A 22232-nucleotide genomic window follows, 5' to 3' on the forward strand; every position below is an offset into this window, starting at 1 on the left:
TACCCCACACTGATGGGTACCGGGAAATGAGCCAACATTTCAAGTCAAGTCAAACTGGCTGACAAAACACCCTTTCCTGGGGTGGGTGTTTTATTTTAGAGGACTCTTTGTCAGAGCCAACCTCCCTACCAAAAACATCTATATTTTTCAGATGTTTCTACAGCCCATATATGCCCGGGTGAAGCACATAAGCATGCTGACCTCATCAGAGTGATTTATAGGTGATAGGAAGAAAGATCTCTTCTCTTTGTCAGGGGCAACGCCTCTCTGGCTCTGAGGTTTGATATTCCAGCAGGCTGGTATACAAATGTTTCTCTAGCCACTACTCACTGGTGGATCCCTGAGAATTACTTTTCTCATATGTTATTCTGACTTTCAGTTTCAAACAAGAAGGGTGAAATGTGGCCAAGTTGGCCACAAGGAGAACAGGAATGAACCAATCATGTATCATAATAGTTCTAAGCCACAAGTCAGACACAATCTGAGGCTGTGGATTGAGCATGATGCATACACATGCTGTGGACACTGCATGGACAGTCCTGAGCCCCAGACACTCCGTATCTGACTGAAGTATGGGTGGCTTCCTCTCCAGCCCCCTGCAAGAAGCCCGCTAAGATTTCAATATTTCTTTAATAGTCCCAAGGGTGTTTCAATTTAACCCAAATAAAGCTCCAAACTGCAGAATCTTGGGGAAATTTTACAGGCAAAAGGATATTACCTTCAATTATGTACCTCAATCAGTTCTACCTCAAAAAAAGGGGAAACACAAAGCCGCTTCAAGGTTCCCTGGCAGATATTTAAAGACATGCCCAAGCCTTCAGCATGGCTTGGCCCGTGGCTTAGACGCTACAAGTGAAATACTGCCTTGTCCCTGGATGGACCCTTTCATTTTACTGCAGGAAATTCCACCCAAGGTTCAGATCCGGGCAGCCCAAGCCTCAGGGCACATATTAGAGTAAAAACAGTATGGGCTCTTCTAAAAACAGCTGTAGGATGGTAGAAAGTGAAGTAGACTTAGTGTTACAAGATCTCTTCCCGGCGAGAGGCAACAAATGAGAAGAGCCTGAGCTCCGAGGAGGGTGAACAAGAGCATATGGGAGTCACGTACTCAGCGGCAAACTTGTCCAGCCTCTTGAAGAGCTCATTCTTCACCATCAGATTCTCTACGATGGCCTCCAGCACCAGGTCAGTGCTGTGAACGACGGAGGCCGCGTCTGTGCTGGTCGATATGCTGTTCATGGTCTTCGCAACAAATTCATCACCAGCCTAAAGCAGTGAGAGGAAGAAGAACAGCCATCAGTCTTACCTGTAAGTGACGTGTAATTTGCTGCTAAGGCAGAAGACAAGAGGAGGGCTAGGATAGACCAACGTATCCCAAATACAACGCTTATGCATCCTGAAATTCTGAGAAATAAAATTTCCAATGTCTTTGCTTAGGGGCAATGGCATCTCGATGTACTTGTAAACACGAGGCAAGCATCTGCATATGCACAGTCCCAAATGTTGGCTACTGCTGCCCTGGCTCAATCAGGACCCTTCAAGTCCTTGGTCAGCTCGGCTCTGGTCATAAATAAGACTGCCTATTTGCAGTGCCTGTATTGGCATGCCACAGCTATTTTGAGTCCCCATAAAGCCTGCAGTATGTCCTTCCAGAAAAAGACAGAAACTTAGCTCAGTACTCCCCCATTAGTTGCAGAGGTGGTGCTAACTAAGAGGTGCCAGGGAAGAGCTGTACGGGCAAGACCTAGGGTAAGAAAACCAAACTGAACAGTTCATCAAACAATAACTGTCCATCACTTTCAGCAAGTGAGGTTTCAAAAACAAGTGAGATGTGGGTGCACGGGTGGTTCAATGGTAGAACACTCGCCTTCCATGTGGGAGACCTGGGTTCAATTCCCGGACCATGCACCCAAAAACCAAAACGATCTAGATGTATGGTCAGTTTAGCTAACACCGTAAGTACATGGAATCTTGAATAGGGCATGAGATTTTGTTGGTTTGTCCAGGTTAGTGTGATGCCCCCAATAAAACCCAGAGAGATTTGGACAGTGAATAAAGTACTTGTGGGAATGAGGAGAAGGGGGGCAATATTCAACTTGCCCATTTGGAGAAATCTCTGATATTCTAGCAAGCAGTGGGGGCAACAAATCAAGAGGCTGAGCCCTCAATCTTGGGGGTCACCCCTATGAAACTTATTCCTGCAAAGGACAGGCTCAGCTCACTTAAAATTAGGCCTAAGAGTCACCCACAGAGAACCTCTTTTGTTGCTCAGATATGGGGTCTCTCTCTAAGCCGACCTGGCAAGTGAACTCACTGCCTTCCCCGTGTCTACATGGGATATGACTCCCAGGGGTGTAAACCTCCCAGGAAACTTGGGACAGAAGTCCTGGGGTGAGATGGGACCTGGCATTAAAGGTTGAGAGAAACTTCTTGACCAAAAGGGGGAAGAGAGAAATGAGAAAAAATAAAGTCTCAGTGGCTGAGAGATTTCAAACAGAGTGGCAAGGTTATCCTGGATGTTATTCTTACGTATTACATAGACACTGTTTTTTAGTTTATGGTATGTTAGAGAGGCTGGAGGGAAGCACTTGAAACTGTAGAGCTGTGTTCCAGTAGCCTTGTTTCTTGAAGATGATTGTATAATGATATAGATTTTACAAAGTGACTGTGTGATTATGAAACCTTGTGTCTGATGCTCCTTTTACCGAGGGTATGGACAGATGTGTTCCAGTAGCCTTGTTTCTTGAAGATGATTGTATAATGATATAGATTTTACAAAGTGACTGTGTGATTATGAAACCTTGTGTCTGATGCTCCTTTTATTGAGGGTATGGACAGATGAGTAAAAAATATGGATAAAAAATAAGCAAATAATAGGAGGAACAAGGTTACAATAAATTGGGTAGATGGAAATACTAGTGAGGGGTATGATATAGAGGAGTTTTTTTCCCCCTTTCTTTTTTTGGAGTGATGCAAATGTTCAAAAAAATGAGTATGGTGATGAATATACAACTATGTGATGATATCATGAGCCACTGATTGTATACCATGTATGGAATGTTTGTATGTTAAGTATGCTTGTATGTTGTTTTATCAGTAAAATTTTTTTTTAAAAAACAAGCTAGACGCAACCTCTGCTCTCAGCTCACAGTCTCAATTTTTCATCATTTTACTTTTGTGACCCCAGGTTTCCACTAACAGACCTCATTCAGGGCAGAAAGAGAGTCTGTGCCTCTACCAGCTGCCATTTTATTTCAGGATGTAATCTGTCCACAGGGTGTCAAAATGGTCATACTTAGCAAAAGGCATCCAAAATCATCATGGAATAAACAACTAGATCAGAGCTGCTCAACAAAAATATAATCCAAGGTAAATATGTAATTTAAAATTCTCTATTAGTAGCATAAAAAAAGAGAAAAAAGGTAAAATTAACTTTATTTAACCCAATGTATTTAACAGATCAATATTTCAATGTTGAAATTGAGATTTTATATTCTTTTTTAGTACCAAGGCTTTGAAATCCAGTGTCTATTTTCCAGCCCATCCTGATTCAGACGATCTATATTTTAAGCACTAAAAAGCCAATTCTGGCTAGCGGCTACAGCACTGGTCAGTGCAGAGGTAGAGAAAAACAATGTCAATTTGAAACGGACAGCTCCCTCAACCAAGGACACTTCTGGCAGAGGCAGGAAACATCAGGGGACTAGACTACTGAGGAGCTGCCAGTGAGGAGTTCAGCATCTCTAGCAGAGGGGCCATCTTTTCACTCTGGGTATGGCCCAGAGCCTCTGCCCACAGGAGACAAAAAGCACATGTTTGCAGAGTAAACAAGTGAAAACTGCAGATCTCCGCTCAGACTCAACCTTCAGCCCAAGGCTCTTATAATTCCGCTAGATGGGACCCTTGTCACAACACTCCTTACACAGGGTCTGCTATAGGCTAAGAACAGTTAAGGGTGATCTTAATCCACCTGTGATTTTTACTGTTTGGATTTCTTCAGGGAGAAGGTCATAAACCATGGACACCCTGCGCGAAAAAAAAAAAGAAGAAAACTACTATATATTTGTACACTGCCTACAAGCTGAAAGAGAAATTTCATCTAAGCTCCAAGGTAATAAATCTTAAGTAACTTAAACAAAGTAAATAAAAATTCACGTGGGTGATTTTTTTTTTTGTATTTCTATTTAACTTCAAAGTACTTATTGAAAGTGCCATGTTTTCCATGGCAGCAAGATCCATGAGAAAGAATCTGTAAACCAGAGTTACCAATCTTCTAAGAGTTTCTCAAGTTCTTGTGTCTTTTGTTCTGAAAATAAGAAAGATTCATCCTGTGCATTCTTCTGTATTATATAATAAATAGACATAAGACATTATCTAAGCAACCAAAACTTTCTAAGTAGAATGTTTATCACTCTCTTTTTAACTTGCAAACACAAAAATTATTTTCCTATTTCACCCTCTTAGATCTCTGTAACAAAAAAGGTGTCCTTCAATCCCAACTTCTCAGTGGGCAGAAATTTTCTCCTCAACCTTATCTCCTACCTGATGATACGGTTATTTCCCAACCCTTGTCTAATCAGCCCCCTCTGAACATTCAGCATTAAGTGATTCTGTTATTTTATTGGTCCACAGTTATATGGAAATGAATTTTATACAAACAGCAAAATAAAAAGGCAAGTAAATCTCAGAAGCCCCTCACAAATGTGAAAAGGTCAGAGGGCTGGACTTAGGACAATGATTACAAGAAATACCTTGGGGTTTTCTGCAAACTTCTTCTTGGCCACTCTCCTAAGGCTTTCTTCGATACCCTTTTTGGATTTTACCAGGATGTCTTCTGTCTGATCCACCAATGCTACTGTGTGGCCAGTTGCTGCAGCCACCTAAAGCAAAAGAAACAGGTTTTATTTTTAGAGAAAAAACAAAAAACTTAAGAGCAATAAAAAAATAGAAAACAGTATAGGAGTTTCATAGCCCATGAATTCTACCACCATTCCATTCAAAATATTGACTGAAATTGCCAAAAGATGCAAACAATCCAAGTGTCCATCAATAGACAAATGGATAAATAAAATGTGGTATATACATACATATGATGGAATATTATGCAGCAGTAAGACAAAATAACGTACCAAAGCATAGGACAACATGGATGAACCTTGAAGACATAATGCTGAGTGAAATAAGACAGACACAAAAGGATAGATACTGTATGATTTTGCTAATATGACCCTGGAAAAGGAAAACTCAGAGTTCTCTAATGTAGAATATAGGGGATCTACAGGTACTCAAAACCTAGAGATAGGTGAACGGTTACTCATGAGGTTGAACTTAAATGTGCAGGAATGGATAGAAGTGATGGAAGTTCTTCAGTGGGTTTATAAGTAATATTGTCATATTGAAGGTGAAAATGATTGAAAGGGGTTGTATAGAGCTATGTTTCTCACCGATTAACACTACAAATATGAATAAATTATTACATGAACTAATTCAAAGGTATGAATTTTTCACAAATCTTTTCCTTTGCTGAGGATATGTTCATCTGCTATTTTTTTTCTTTGGAGTAATGAAAATTGTCTAAAATTGGCAATGATGATGATTGTACAACTAAGTGACGATACTGTGAGACATGGATTGTTTATTTTAGAATTATCCATGATGCACAATGGATGGAGGTGGCACAAGGGTACAATGGCCGAGAAGCAGAAAGGTGAACTGTGGTGTATGCATATGATGAAATACTGCGCAGCTACAGAAAGGAACAAAGTCATGAGGCATGCAACGAGGTGAATGAAGCTTGAGGACATTATGTTGTACAAAATACACACCAGAAACAAAAGGACAAAAATGGTATTGGTCTCTTTTAGACAATACTTGTAAGAAAATTGGGGCCTAGATTGTAAGCTCTTATAGCAGACACATTTATTTCTGAGCCTTAAGCATTATTTCTAGATTCTAAGATGCTTTGCTGTATGTGTATATTTTCCTGGAACTCTGGGTACCTGTGTGACACCTAAGAATCAGAGTTAGAGTTCTAAAGCTCTGAAAGTCAGTAGTGCTACAGTAGTGCTACGACTGGTAAAGAAACCAATAAAGGGATCAGGCGTCAAACAGAGATAAGAATGAAGCCAATCTGGTTGGGATTAAGGCAAATCAGAATACGGGCTAAAGGATGACAGTGTGTGTATTTTAGAACTTTACCTACTGTATGAAACCAAAGAAAGAAAGCTTTATTTCATCCAAAATCTAAAATTTTTGTAGCACACAATCTAAATCAACCTGCCCGGATAATCCATTTAGACAACCCAAATACATGGTGCCCAGAATGAGAATAAGGGCTTGTAATTCTATGCTGTTTAATGTAATACCTGGATACATCCCAGTATACGTTGGGTAGATAATTTTAAAGTATTGGCAAAGTCCCTTGGGGGGCTGGAGAAATAATATGGAAATATTAAGTTTCCCACCAGGGAAATCCCTGATACTGTGTCAAACATTAAGAATTCTCAAATTAATAGGCCAAGCCCTTGATCTTGAGGTTTATTCTTACGAAACATACTTCTACAGCTGAGAAGCTAAGCCTACCTATAATTATGCCTAAGAGTTAAGTGCCATTCTTAAACTACTATGTACCCCAGAAAAGCCATGTCCTTTAATCCTCATTCGATATTGCCGGGTGGGATCTTTTTTATTGTTTCTGTGGAGATGTGACCCACCCGATTGTGGGTGGTAACTTTTGATTAGATGGTTTACATGGAGATACGTCTCTACCCACTCAAGGTGGGGCTGCTTACTGGAGCCCTTTAAGAGGCAACCATTTTGGAAAGGGCCACAAGAACTAACAGAGCCCAGACAGCTAAAGAACTTTGGAGATACAGAAGGAAGGGGTCCCCCGGGACAGCCTTATGAAATCAGGAGAGAAAGCTAGCAACGTCACTGTGTGCCAGCCCAGCTGAGAGAAGTGACCAGACCCAAAGACCCCAGCAGATGTGAGTCATATGAAGTGGACAGGGTTGTTCTAGATGAGACCAGCCTTTATTGAGTGAAGGTAACCTCTTGCTGGTGCCTTAATTTGGATATTTTCACGGCTTTAGACTGTAATCTTGTAACTCAACAAATTCCCCATTTTAAAAGCCATTGCATTTCTGGTATATTGCATTCTAGCAGCTTTTATAAACTAAAACAAGTTATGTCCAGTTAACCTCTTTCGTTGCTCAGATAAGGCCTTTTTCTCTCTACGTCCAATTCTGCGAGTAAAGTCATTGCCCTCCCCACTATGTGGAACATGATGCCCAGATATGAGTCTCCCTGGCATCGTGAGACATGACTCTCAGGGTTGAGCCTAGCACTGTGGGATACACAATGCTTTCCTGACCAAAGGGGGGGGGAAAGAAATGTAGCAAAATAATGTATCAGTGACTAAGAGAGTTCAAATAGAGTCAAGAGCCTATTCTGGAAGTACTCTTATGCAAATTCAACTAAATATTGGTAATAGCCACAGTTTGCCAAACCCCAATCAACACCATTCCTGTTAACCCTAAAGAACACTCAGGGCTCTATCCGAGATCCTACAAAAATTTCATGTATTAAGTTTATTTTCCAGAAACCTATACCCTCCAGATGGTCCCTCAGCCAGGTAAGTCCTGAAACCCAAAGATGCCAGTCTCTCCAAGAACATCAAGTAGTTTCATCCCCTTATCCCATATTGTGGACACCACTTTTCAACATGAAAAAGTTATAACGGGGCATAAATAAATATCTCTAAAGATTGGGAGAAGGATAAAAGCAGAAGGAGGGGTTACAACAGAGGGGTTAGGATTTAACAAATGAATATGACTGCTGAATCATTATATTTCTTTTTAGTCTCCAGTGTCTTGGAGCTGCTAGAAGGAAACCTGAAATCATGGAACTGTAACCCATACCAAACTCTGAAATCTGTTCTATAACTATTTGTTAAAATGTACTGTGAAATTTATTGGTTTTTGTATATATGCTATATTTCACATAAAAAATGTTAAAAAACAAAAAAACTGAGCAAACATAGTACCAGCCAACATTAACTAAATGCACACTTCTTGCCAGGCACTGCTGTAAGTCCCATATATGGGTTACAAGTTCTCCAAACAATCTTCTAAAGTTAAGAAGCTTCCCCATGGGCACACACACTAAGCAGCAGTGCTAGGCTCTAAATCAAGGTAGCTCTGATGCTGGAGCCCATGCTCTAAATCCTTGAACTGACTCTAACACTGTATGGACCAATACAAGAACCAACAACCACAGGTGGCTCTTTAACCAAAATTAAGCAAAATTAAACATTCAGTTCCTGGTCATACTAGCCATATTTCAGGTGCTCAAAACCCCATTTCCAGAGTACCCGCCTCCCATCCTGCCATCATCTTTCAGTAGAGCTGGAACATCCCAAGCAACTTGGCTCCCCAGCCCTTCTCCGCTACAATCATTAAATCAGCAGCTGGTAAAACCGCAAATGCTCTAATGGTGGCAAAAAGACTCCCATCCCCAAGGACTTTTTGTGACAGACTCCCACAAAAGTGAAGTCTTTGGCACTCATCCAATTTAGGACAGGTGTTTCCCCTCCCTTAAATATACCCAACCTGGCTGAGGAAGGAATCCTACAGGACAGAGTAAGTTGAATAAAGCGGCCCCAAGTAAGCTTAGTTAAGCTACAGTGTCAAGAAAATCCCCATTTCATTACAAGTTGCCAATACTTTCATTAGGGACTGTGGAATAGGTAGTAAGGCTAAAAATAGGTTATCAGGTCACCTTACAGGCAGCATGTTGTAAATGAATCTGTTCAAGCCAGAAGCAAGAGGACACGTGTGACCTAATAAAAACATAAATAACCCACAAGGCCAGCCCCACAGCCAGGCCTTTTCAAACTGCAGTCTGAGAAGCTCTTTGGAGAACCACTGCCCTAAGGCTCTGTGGCACCAACAGCGCACAGGAGAAGGACAGGTTGGCTGCAGTGAACTAGCCCAATGAAGAAGCAGAAGGAGGGCGGGCCGCGGTGGCTCAGCGGGCAAAGTGCTTGCCTGCTATGCCGGAGGACCTCGGTTCGATTCCCGGCCCCAGCCCATGTAACAAAAACGGAGAAACAGAATACAATAAAAACAAGAAAATGTTTAAAAATGTTTCCCTTTCTTCCTTCCTTCCTTCCTTCTATCCTTCCTTCCTTCTCTCTGTCTTTCCTTTAAAAAAAAAAAAAAAAAAAAAAAAAAAAAAAAAAAGAAGCAGAAGGTGAGAAAGTAATAAACAGTCCTAAATCACCATTGTGTTGAGAGATTTTTGAAGCCAGGCAACTAAAACTCAAAGCAGAAAACCAAAGGAAAAGAAACAAAAAATAGAAGAGCAAAACTCAAAGGCAAAATGTTTAAATTCAAAAGTAATATCTCCAAAGAACACATTTCTAAATGATAAGCCAGGTTCTAAGTGGAAGCTAATTACAACTGTACTTCTACTAGACTCTCCCCAGACAGCAGCAGACAAGAAACCAAGAAAAGGAAATGCCACTTAGTTGGGAAGGCCTGACATTCAGAGTACAGCAATAGAGTAACAGGATGAGTTATCTTGATAAAAGGACAGAGGTTAACAGAAAACCTGCCCCATCAGCACAAACACTGGACGGGAAGGCAGCACAGTCAAAATAAAACACTGTGCCAAAGGTAAAACACCCATCACCCAGACCCAGGTTTCTCCCAAAGTGCAGAAAGGCCAAAACCCATATAGCTAACAACTCAAATCACTCGGAACAAATTCGGACCTCCAACTCAATCAATCCAAAGCAAAAAAAGCAACTTTAGAGAAACTATGCACCAAAGAGTTAACATATCAGATCTGAGACTGTAGCCTTAGAAAGGCCGGCTTGCAAGGTTGGCCCTTGGCTAGTGTCTGAGAACTTGGATGTGGGGAGGGTTCCCACCATTCTCTGATAAGAGTGGCTCACTGTCCCTAAACTGTTTGTGCAAACAATGCGGTTTTATGCTGAACATGTGCTTTCCTTCTGGGAGTCTAGAATTTGGGTACATGCCAGGCAGAGGGTGCTTACAGCCCCTAATAAAATCCCTGAGCATCAAGTCTCTAAGGAGCTTCCCTGGAGATAGTATTTCAAACGTACTGTCACAACTCATTGCTGAGAAAATTAAGTGCATCTTGTGTGGCTCTACTGAGAGAGGACCCCTGGAAGCTTGTACCTGGTTTCTACCAGAAATGTCTTTTCTCTTTGTTGATTTTGTTTTACATCCTGTTGCTGCTATAAATCATAACTGTGAGCATGACTATATGCTGAGTCCTGTGAGTCCTCCTAGTAAATCCCTGAACCTGGGAGTTGGTCTTGGGAACTCCCAGCACAGAAACTAAGAAAAAAAATCTTAAATTCCAGTTGGCTCTGGGGATGAAACTGAACTGCTTGGAGACTGGCACCCTGGGGAGCAGCAGCTGACAGGCATAAATGACGGCATCTGAGGGGGATACAATGTCTGCAAGGCTGGGGTAGAAGTGCTGGCTCGAGACCTTCCATTTTTGTTCTGGCTCCTATTAGGCAGTCCCTCTGAAATGACACAATGATTTTCACTTTGATCTTCTTAACCTCTGATCTAGTTCATCCCTGGAATAGGCCAAACAAGATTCTTCCCATCCCCACCTGCTTCTTAGTCCCAATCCTCTCCCTCACCCCTCACTTTACCTCTAGAAGCAACACTCAGACTTTTGCACTCAAGGAAGCTGGAGAAAAAATTCAAGTACATTTCCCACAAGATGGGGCCACAGCTGAGTAAAGAGAGACAAAGAAATACAACCACAGCAGGGCCACCCTTTTACTGAGGGAGTTTATAATCTCATTGAGAAAACATGAAAATAAGCAAATAAAAAAAAATGAATATAAGACTCCATATGTATAACATCAGGTGCAATAAAAATTGCCACAAATTTAACCTAACTGAAGTAGCCAGTCAGCCAGCAGATCTCAGAAGACTGGATAAAAGGAGAAACCCAAAACGGGCCCAACTTCTAAAAAAAAAAATTAAGTATCAAACCTTCAGGTAGGATGTAATAGGCAAGGGAAGTAGTATGCATTATTCTGTAAGCTGCTGGAATACAATATACCAGAACTGGAACAGCTTTTTAAAAGGAATTTAACAAATTACAAATTTACAGTTCTAAGGAAGTGAAATGTCCAAATTAAGGCACCAACAAGAATACACCCAAGAAAGGCTGATGGTTCTGGACCAGCTCTGCAGCTGGGAAGTCATATGGATGGCATCTGTGGTCCCTTCCTCCTGGGCTTTCAGCCTCTGTTCCTGTGGGGGTTCCTCACTTTGCTTCTCCGGGGCTGGCTTTCATCTCTTGGCTTCCCTCGGCTCTCTCCAGGTTCTGGCTTGCTTAACATCTCATGGTGATGTCTGCTGGGCTCCAAGCATCTTCAAACATCTGTGTCTCTGTTCTCCAAGTGTTGGCATCTGTGTCAATGCTGTTCTGATGTTTCTGTTGGCTCTGTCGTTTCTGAGGTTTCTCCAAAATGTTTCCCTTTAAAGACTCTAGTAAACGAATCAAGGCACACCAGGAATGGGTAGAGTCACACATCCATCTAATCAAATACTTGAAAAACTATTGCTTAGGCTGAGCCCCCCATCTTGGGGTTTGTTCATATAAAATTTAACCCTGCAAAGGATAGGTCAAACCTACTTAAAATGAGTCCTAAGAGTCACCCCCATGAGAACTTCTTTTGTTGCTTAGATGTGGCCTCTCTCTCCAGTCAGCACAACAAGCAAACTTACCGCCCTCCTCCTCTCTACATGGGACATGACTCACAGGGGTGTGGACCTTCCTGGCAATGTGGGACAGAAATTCTAGACTGAGCTGGGACTCAGCATCAAGGGACTGAGAAAACCTTCTCGACCAAAAGGGGGAAGAGCGAAATGGGACAAAATAAAGTGTCAATGGCTGAGAAATTCCAAACAAGTTGAGAGGTTATCCTGGAGGTTATTCTTATGCATTAAATAGATATCACCTTTTTTAAAAAATTTTTTTATTTATTAATTTAAAAAAATTAACAAACAAAAATATTAACGTATCATTCCATTCTACATATACAATCAGCAATTCTCAGTATCATCACATAGTTGCATACTCATCATTTCTTAGAACATTTGCATCAATTTAGAAAAAGAAATAAAAAGAGATATCATCTTTTTAGTTAAGGTGTAATGGAGAGGCTGGAGGGAACTGCCTGAAAATGTAGAGTTGGGTTCCAGTAGCCATGTTTCTTGAAGATGACTGTATAATGATGAAGCTTTCACAATGTGACTGTGTGATTGTGAAAACCTTGTGTCTGATGCTCCTTTTATCTACCTTATCAACAGATGAGTAAAACATATGGAATTAAAATAAATAATAAGGGAAACATGTTAAAATAAATTTAGTAGATTGAAATGCTAGTGATCAATGAAAGGGAAGGGTAAGGGGTATGGTATGTATGAATTTTTTTCTGTTGTCTTTTTATTTTTTTCTGAATTGATGCAAATGTTCTAAGAAATAATCATGACGATGAATATGCAACCATGTGATGATACTGTGAATTACTGACTATATATATAAAATGGAATCATCATATGTTAAGAATGTGTTTGTTATATTTTTTAAAAATTTAAAAATTAATAAAACTATTGCTTTTTTCTTTCTTTGCTTTGTATATATAGACAGCAAACAATTAAAAAAAAAGAATAAAGAAGAACTTATAGGACAAAAGAAGGCAAAAAAAAATTGCATAGTTTTTATTGACCTAAACTGGCTGTATTTAAACAAACCAATGGTTCCTGTATTTACCAGCTGAAGCAAAGGATAAAAAAAACACTTCACTGTGAAATGTGTGATTCTCCTGGAAATTCATCAAATTGTCAATGCCCACCAGCTACAATAACGCTAATGTGTCTACTGACATAAAAAGTACACTGGTTTTGTTTAGGTTTATGTACTATTGTAATGATTATTTCAATAAAGCTAGGGCTCTAAATGGACCACATGGATAACTGCATTGTAATATGTTTTCTTTTCCTTTTTGTCAGGTTTAATTCTGTGTCTACCAGAACTAGTGTCTTACAAATGTTGTGACTGATATAATATGAATGAAATATATAATTTGTTTTTTAAATATATGAATATATGAGTTCTAAAGCCACCTACTGTATTCTTTTCAAAGTAATGCTTAATAGTATCAATAAATAACAACTCAAAAACAAACAAAAAGGTCACACCTGCAAATGGATGTGTTACATCTCTGCACAGATAATCTATTCAAGCTTCCAACCTATAGTACTGAATCAAGATGAAAAGAAATGGCTGTCCCCACAAGACTGGATCAGGAATAAAGCATGGCTTTTCTGGGGTACATAATATTTTCAAACCAGCACATGGTATCAGGCCTTTTTTTTGGACAGCCACTTTTAAAGTTGCTCACAAGCATGTTTGATTTTAACAGTCACTGGGTATTTCTGGTTATGCTAAAGATAAGCTAAAATGCTGTCTTCATATTTAGTATTTTTTGAAACTAAGAGGAGAACCAAACCTAGAGAGGAAGTACCCTCAAATATTCAAGTATACCAAGAGAGGCATGCACACCTAAAAAACACTAAAACTCAACTAGGAAAGCATTTTCAGCCTAAATGCTGACTCTCTACTCCCATCCAAAGTCCTCAGATAAACACCCACCCACATGAGTAAGACACTGGGCCAGTTCAGTCACCACCTTGCTTAATCTTGGCATCTGAAAGAACACACCAGAGATAACACATCAATGCACACTGGCCAAAAACAGCTATTAAATCAAGGCTCTCTAGGCAACGCTCCAGGAGGGCAAAGTATACATGTCAAATGACCAAGTCAAAGTGACTGAGTGTTTAAAATGGTGTTTATTTTCCATTTCAACCATAAGATACAGGAGGAGCAAGGAGGGGCCAAACAGAAGGCGAAAAAAAAAGATATGTTCTTTCTCAGCATTTTGCTAACCTAACCGATTCCATTTCCACTTAACAGGGTTTCCCTTAGGCACATGCTGCCTCACTGTCTTAAGAAGGCTGTATCTTTTGTGGAACTTTAGCTCAACTTTTCTCCCTACCTCAATCAAATGACTAAAGCATTTTCTGCAATTTAGAACTCTCCAAAGTGTCCAAACTTTCATTTCTGGTCTAGACAGAAGGCAACAATTACATTTTCCAACTGATTCTCTGTGACAGGTCTTTTTGTTTTGTTGTTAGTTTCCTTTTTTTCTTTATTAGCGAAGTTGTGGGTTTATAGAACAATCATGTGTAAAATACAAGGTTCCCATATACCACCTGTTCTAGTTTCTAAGCTGCCGGAATGTGATATACCAGAAACGGAATGGCTTTTTAAACAGGGAATTAAGTTGCTAGTTTTCATGTTCTAAGGTTGTGAAAATGTCTAAATTAAAGCAAGGCTATAGAAATGTCCAATCTAAGGCATCCAGGGAAAGAAACCTTGGTTCACAAAGACTGATAATTGATGTTCAAGGTTTCTCTCTCAGCTGGAAAGGCAGTGGTGAACATGGCAACGTCTGCTAGCTTTCTCTTCAGGCTTCTTGTTTCATGAAGCTCCCCCGGGGCATTTTTCTTCTTCATCTCCAAAGGTCTCTGGCTGTGTGGGCTCTCGTGGTTCTGAAAAAAGCTCTGAAGCTTTTTTCAAAATGTTTCCTCTTTTAAAGGATTCCAGTAAACTAATCAAGACCCACCTGGAATGGGGAGAGTCACATCCGCCTCTAATCAAAGGTTAATACCCACATTTGGGTGAGCCACATCTCTGTGGAGATAACCTAATCAAGTTCCCAACCTACAGTACTGAATAGGGATTAAAAGAAACAGCTGCTTCCACAAGACAGATCGGGATTAAAACATAATCCTTTCAAAGCAGCACACCATGCTATCATTAACAGCTTGCACTGGTGTGGAATATTTGTTACAACTGATGAAAGCACATTTGTATAACTATACTATTAACTATATTCCATAGATTAATTTAGGGTTCACTGGTTGTGTAGTATAGTTCCACAGATTTTTTTTTCACTTAATGATTTTTTTAAAAAACAACAAAAAACACTTTTTACTTCAGGAAATCTTGTGGTATGGACATTGCACAAACATAAATAGAAAGAACACTCCTCTTTAAACCCAAAGTACATACAGTAAGGTCTGAATGGATAACATAAAGGTGAAATAGAGAAATTTTAATTCACCTTGGAATAGTTTTCCATCCTACAGTGAAACTCTGAGGAACACGTCACAATTTATTGTATAGTAATAAACTACTGTTACAGCATGACTGCAAATGATTCAGGCTATAGCAGTTTCTTCACTTCGCCCATCTGTTAGGGAACAACCTAACTAAATGCTCAAGTTCCTTGCATTCATTTTTTGCAGTTACAAGGTTGGAAATTTCTTGAGGGCATATTCATCTTTGAAACCCCCAGTGCCTGACTCATAGTGAATATTTAATGCATATTTGTTGAATGAATGAACAAACCACTCCTAGCCATCCATCTGATAATAAATATTAGATGCTGAATAAAATATCCACAGGACGACAGGTCTAATGTTCTTTGATTCTATTAATCTACTTCAAATGGGGCAGTATTCCTCTCCTACTGGTATGTGTCTAAATGGGCACCTCTGCCAAAAAAATCAATGGGCCATTGTATAGTCAGTTTACATGAAAACATAATTACATGGACTCTTAAATAGAGCGTGAGATCTTGTTGGTTTGTACAGTTTAATGTGATGCCCCGACATATCCCAGAGTAATTTAGACAGAGAATAAAAAAGTATTTGCAAAGTTCCCTTGGGGGAATGGGGAGAAAGGAGGAAATATTAAACTTCCCCATATGGGGAATTCCTGAGATTCTCACAAGAAGTGAAGCAGTGGGGACAACCAATTCAATAGGCTGAGCCCTCAATCTCGGGGCTTGCCCCTATGAAACTTATTCCTGCAAAGGAGAAGCTAAGCCTACTGATAATTATGCCGAAGAGTCACCCCGGGATAGCCTCTTTTGTTGCTCATATGTGGCCTGTCTAAGCCAACTTAGCAGGTGAACATGCTGCCCTCCCCGTTATGAGACATTACTCCCGGGGTAGAAATCTCCCTGGTAACATGGGACAGGACTCCTGGGGATGACTGGGACCTGACATCATAGGAATGAGAAAGCCTTCTTGACCAAAAGGAGGAAGAGAGAAAAGAGACAAAATAAAGTCTCAGTGGTTAAGAGATTTCAAACAGAGTCAAAAAGGTTATCCTGGAAGTTATTCTTATGCATTATAAAATATCCCTTTTTAGTTTATGATGCATTGGTGTGTCCCAAAGGAAGTACCTGAAACCGTTGAAGGGTGTTCCAGTAGCCTTAATTCTTGAAGAGGACTGTACAACTATAAAGCTTTTACAATGTGACTGTGTGATAGTGAAAACCTTATGCCTGATGCTCCTTTTACCTGGGGTATGGAAAGAAGAGTAAAAAAATAATAATAATAAAGTAAAAAATAAATAATAAGAGGGAATAAAGGGAAGACTGAAATATTGTGGGTCAGTGAGAGGGAGGGGTAAGGGGCATGGGATAGATAAGTTCTTTTTTTTCTTTTTACTTCTTTTTCTGTAGTGATGCAAATGTCCTAAAAATGATCATGGGAAGAATATACAACTATGTGATGATATTGTAAACCACTGATTATACAATGTGGGGATGTATGTGGATATTTCTTAATTAAAAAGAAAAAAACAAAAGCATCAGATCAATAAAGGAGAAACCCAACCAAAAACAAAAAAATCAATGGGCCATAGATGTGACAGTTTATTTTTGAACTCTCAATTTAATTCCATCGGTCTATATAGCTGCCCTTGTGCTACTACCATGTGGTTTTGATTACTGCAGCTTTGTAATCAGTAAGTGTGAGTCTCCCAACTTTGTTTTTCTTTTTTAAGATGGCTGGAGTTATTTGATGTCCTTTACCCTTCCAAAAAAATATGATGGTTTTCTTTTCCATTTCTGCAAACAAGGCTTTTAGAATTTTTTCCAGTTTTAGCACAGGATTTTATTTGCTAATCTGCAAAAAAGCAAAATTAAAAAAAAACCTGCAAAAACAGTTCTATAATAATTATTCTTTCTTCTCTTCCCAAGGTGTGATCTTTTATGTATATCACATTTTAGAGCAGACTGGTTCACGGAAATATTCCCTATGAAGGAAACATAGTTGTTATAGGAACTCCACTTTCTGAAACACCTTTTTCTATAGTTTTTCCTTTTTGACAGAAATTTATTGCAAAATTTTTTCTTTATATTGAAATATTTTTAAATTCCCTCCTTCCACCCTTCCCACTTCAGTATAAAAAGCACAGAAACGGAATGGCTCTTAAAAAGGGGAATTTAATAAATTGCTCATTTACAGTTCTAAGGCTGAGAAAATGTCCCAATTAAAGCAAGTCTACTGAAATGTCCAATCAAAGGCATCCATCCAGGGAGAGATACCTTGGTTCAAGAAGGCCGATGAAGTTCAGGGTTTCTCTCTCAAGTGAGAAGGCCTGTTTATCAGTTTGGGGGTAAAAAATGCAAGGCTTATTAGAAAATGCTTTCCAGCAAATGGTAGGAACTCAGCTTCTCAAAAGAGGTGCACTCTTTTGATCCTCCACTGCTGGTACTTCTGGTCTCCTAGAGATGGATGGAAACTGTCATTTAGTGTCATACTGTGCACTTTACTACATTCATTCCTTCATTGACTATTAGCTACTGTGATGGTTTGAAGCTGCATGCACTCCAGAAAAACATGCTCTTAAATCCAACCCATTTCTATGGGTGTAAATTCACTGTAAATAGGACCTTTTGATGAGGTTACTTCAGTTAAGGTGTGACCCACCTCAATTAGGATGGGTCTTAATCCAATCACTGGAGTCCTTTACAAACACAAGCAAGAAAGCAAGACAAAGAAAGCAAGCCACAGAAGCAAGATATTGAAATCAACAACACCCAGAAGAGAAAAAGATACCAGCAGATGCCACCATGTGCCTTGTCATGTGGCAGAAGAAGCAAGGATCTTTGGGTTTTGGGGAAGAAAGCATCATTGATGATGCCTTGATTGGGACATTTTCCAGGCCTCAAAACTATGAGCAAATAAACTGCTATTGTTTAAACCAACCCACTGCATGGTACAATTTAAGAAGTTTAGGAAACTAAAGTACCTATGATTAATTCAACACCTTCTACTGTGCCTGATGCAGGTCTTGGGATAAGATGGTAAACAAAACAAAACCCTGCTCTCAGAGAGCTTTCATGTTACATAAATTATCTCATGTAATCCTCAAAACAGCCCTTGGAGTAGGGCTATTATTCTCATTGAAACAACAAGTAAACTGAAAGTCTGAGATGTAACTGAAATTTGAAGCTAAGGCTGCCTGCTTCCAGAGTTCATGGGCTGTTCTAAACCCCTGCTTTAGACCCTGAAAGGCTGGCTGAGTCTGAGGAGGAACAGTCAAGACAGCACTGAGCTGGACAAGAGACAGTACTGAGCCAGATGGTCTACCAACTGTGAGACAGGAAACCTGCCTTTATCGCTGCAGGCTATGGCCTCATCTGTAAAAATGTAGCAACAGGGTTGTTGGGAGGATTAAATTAATGAATGCACATTAAACACCTGGAACAGTGCCTCGCACATCCCAATAGCTTAATATTTTTATCCTACGCAGCACTTTTTCTCCATCTCCAAGGGTCTTAGTTCTATTATTGGATCCAGTTATTGTCTCCTAAAGTATATTATTTTATCATGCTTTTGATCATATACCTTCTGATCTTAGAACTTGTGTTGCCCTTTCAGTTTTCATTTTCAGGTTTTCTTTTTTGACTCTTCCCATTTTTAGGAAGACTCATGTCTCTCTCTTCATGTAAAAAAATAAGAAAGAAGGAAAAACTTTCTTAACCACTAACGCTGCCCTCTGGTCACTTTCTGAGTGGCACGGTAGTATGTGCAGCACAGGTTCTGGGGTCGGACTTCCTAGGTTCAAACCCTTACTGTGTGATTCTAGGCAGGTCATGCAGCCTCTCCCTGTCTTCTTTTCCTTATCTGTAATAAGGGATAACAATGATTCCCATCCCATAGCACTTTTGTGACGCTTAAGCAAGATGTGTTTAAAGTGCTTAGACCACAGAGAACAGAGAAGGTGCTCAATACTTGTCATCTGCTACTCTATTTGTAACACTTGGTGCTTCCACTTTCTCGGAAGCCATTACATTCCTTAACCCTAGTGATGTGGTTTCCTCCATTACCACTGCTGTATAAGATGACAGATAACTTGGCAGTGATCTTCTAATTGCTGAAGCTAATGCCTGTTCTTAGGCTTCAACTTCCACTTCTCCAGAGCCCTGTACATTGATGACTAGGGGTTCCATTCTGAAACCCTGTCAATTTCTTCTCTTTTTTATTCCTTTTTTAGCCATATAAATAATTTTCTCGATCTTTTTAGCCTTTAAACAAAGGTATCCTTCAAAGTTCTGCTTTGAACACTCTTTTCTTCTATCTCTACATTCTTTTTTCTGGAATTGTAACTATTCCCACAATCCCAACTGTGCCTGAAATCAACATATTCTATCCTGAGCTATAGGAATCCCTGTGACCCTGAAATCAGTTTCCCTCAAACTCTTCTCTAGGTCACAGTTTTCTGAGAAATACATTTTCTTAACCACAACTCCTAAGTAATGTCCAAAGAAATTCTATTCATTCTCCAAGACCCATTCCAAACACTACCCTCTCCATGAAGCCTTTTTTGAAAAAATGAATGTACTCTTTCTCTGTTTTGAACTTCACAGAGCTAGATTTTTCCTGTTCTTACTGCATAACTATAACAAAGTAAACTGTCATTTGGGTCTTTGTCTAATCACTGCTCTTAGATTTATAATCCCCTAATAGCAGAAAATGATTTGGTCTTTGTATTCCCTGGTGCCCATCACATGCATTTCACATGGTAGTTGTCTGGTAAATAATGTCTAAATATGAATGCTTTGAAGTGCAGTAAGCCTGAACCTGTAATCTTTTCCAGCCACACCATACCTCTCCCTCCTTCATGCTATTTCATGACTCTGTGCCTTTGCCAGGAAGGTGCTTCACCCTCATCGCTGCTTGGGGAACTCCAACTCATCTTTCAGAGTCGAACACAGACAGTCTCTCATTGTTAGGGAAAATTCTCCCAGCAAAAGAGACACTTCTTCTGTGGTCCTCTACTGATTTATAGATATAGTAGATCTTTCACGCAGAGGACTTCAAATACTGGAAGAAAACAGAATGTGGTGCTGGTGTGAGCCACGGGCTACCCATGATTGTTCAGTTAAGTCGTAGTAGCTCAATCCCCAGTATGTGAACACAACCAAGAAATAAAAAATGAAGTCACTGTTTTTCAAAGATGGCAGAATATAGAGCTCTAGGATTCATGTTATCCCCAGGGCCAGAAACTACCTGAAACAACTATTTAATGGAGGGGGGAGGAATCCAGAAACCAGAAGAATACTGTACACAATCCAGGGAAAAGCGGCAGGAAGAGACTAATAAACTGAGGTTAAGATCTGTGAGTAGATGTCTCCATGCTGCAGAGGCCTGTGCCCATTCCCCAGTGGCATAGCAGGCTGCCTTGAGAGCCAGTCCCTGGCTAGAAAAAGAAGCTCTCTCTCTCCCAGCAACGGGGGTGCCAGACAAAATATACTACAAGAAAAGAAAATTACAGACCCATCTCTTGAAAGAATACAGATGCAAAAATCCTCAACAAAATACTCACAAATTAAATCCAGCAGCACATTAAAAGAATTATACACCATGACCAAGTAGGATTTATTCCAGGTCTGCAAGGCTGGTTCAACACAGGAAAATCATTAATATAATATAATACATCACTTAAATAAATAAAAGCAGAAATTTCACATGATCAAATCAAATGGTACAGAAAAGACATCTGACAAAATTCAACATCCTTTCTTGATGAAAACACTTCAAAGAACAGGACTAGGAGGAAACATTCTCAACATAATAAAGGGAGCATATGAAAAACCCTCAGCTAACACTGTATTCAATAGGTAAAGGCAGAAAGCTTTCCCTCTGAGATCAGGAACAAGACAAGGATGCCCACTGTCACCATTATTATTCAACATTGTGCTAGAAGTAGTAGCTAGAGCAATTAGACAAGAAAAAATAAATAAATAAAAGGTATCCACATTGGAAAGAAGTAAAACATTCCTAGCTGCAGAAGACATGATACTGTATGTTGAAAATTGCAAAAAATCTAGAGCAAAGTTAACAGACCTAATAAATGACTACAACACCAAAAAATCAGTACTGTTTCCATACAGTAGTAATGAGTAATCTGAGGAGAAAAATCAAGAAAAAAAATTCATTTACAATTACAAACAAAAGAATCAAATATTTAGGAATAAATTTAATCAATGCTATATGCAGAAAACTATAAGAAACTGCTAAAAGAAACCAAAGATAAAAATAAATGGACGGACATAACATATTCATGGATAAGAAAACTAAATATAGTTAAAATGTCAATTCTAAACAAACTGATTTATAAATTAGATGCAATACCAATTAAAATCCCAAGCACCTACTTTGCAAAAATAGACCAATAACCAAGTTTACTTGGAAGGGCAGGGTGGCCCAAATAGCTAAAAATATCCTGAGAATGGAAAATGAAGTGGGAAGTCTCACACTACCTGAGCTTAAAGCATATCACAAAGCTACAGTGGTCAAAACAGCATGGTACTGGCATAAAGACAGATACACTGACCAATGGAATTGAATACAGTGTTCAGATACAGACCCTCTCATCTTAATGTAATGCCTAAATTAAAAAACAAGAAAGAGCAAAAATCAAGGTCTTAATTGCTCACCTGGAGGAACCTGAGAAAGAACAGCAAACTAACCCCAAAGCAATTAGAAGAAGAGAAATAATAAAGATTAAAGCAGGGATAAATGAATGGGAGAACAAAAGAACAACAGAAAGAATCAATAAAACCAAAAGTTGGTTCTTTGAGAAAATCAATAAAATTGATGGGCCACTAGCAAGAATGACAAAAATAAAAAGGAGAGAGGATGCAAATAAACAAAATCAGAAATGAGAAGGGGAGTGTTACTACAGATCCTGAAGAAACAAAAGAAATCATAGGAGGATACTATAAACAACTATACACC

The 22232-nt window shown here is 39.4% G+C and overlaps 1 protein-coding gene across 1 annotated transcript in view; it reads right to left on the reverse strand.

Annotated features, from left to right (window-relative positions):
- HADH (hydroxyacyl-CoA dehydrogenase) overlaps positions 1 to 22232 on the reverse strand; it is a 91503-nt gene that overhangs the window by 31228 nt on the left and 38043 nt on the right. The window contains exons 2-3 of the mRNA XM_077142597.1: positions 4752 to 4880; positions 1109 to 1266 (exon numbers count right to left, since the gene is read on the reverse strand). Coding sequence (XP_076998712.1) covers positions 1109 to 1266; positions 4752 to 4880 — 287 coding nt within the window. The remainder of the gene's footprint in view (positions 1 to 1108; positions 1267 to 4751; positions 4881 to 22232) is intronic.

The sequence above is a fragment of the Tamandua tetradactyla genome, chromosome 24, assembly GCF_023851605.1.
Source record: "Tamandua tetradactyla isolate mTamTet1 chromosome 24, mTamTet1.pri, whole genome shotgun sequence".
Classification (NCBI taxonomy): Eukaryota; Metazoa; Chordata; class Mammalia; order Pilosa; family Myrmecophagidae; genus Tamandua; species Tamandua tetradactyla.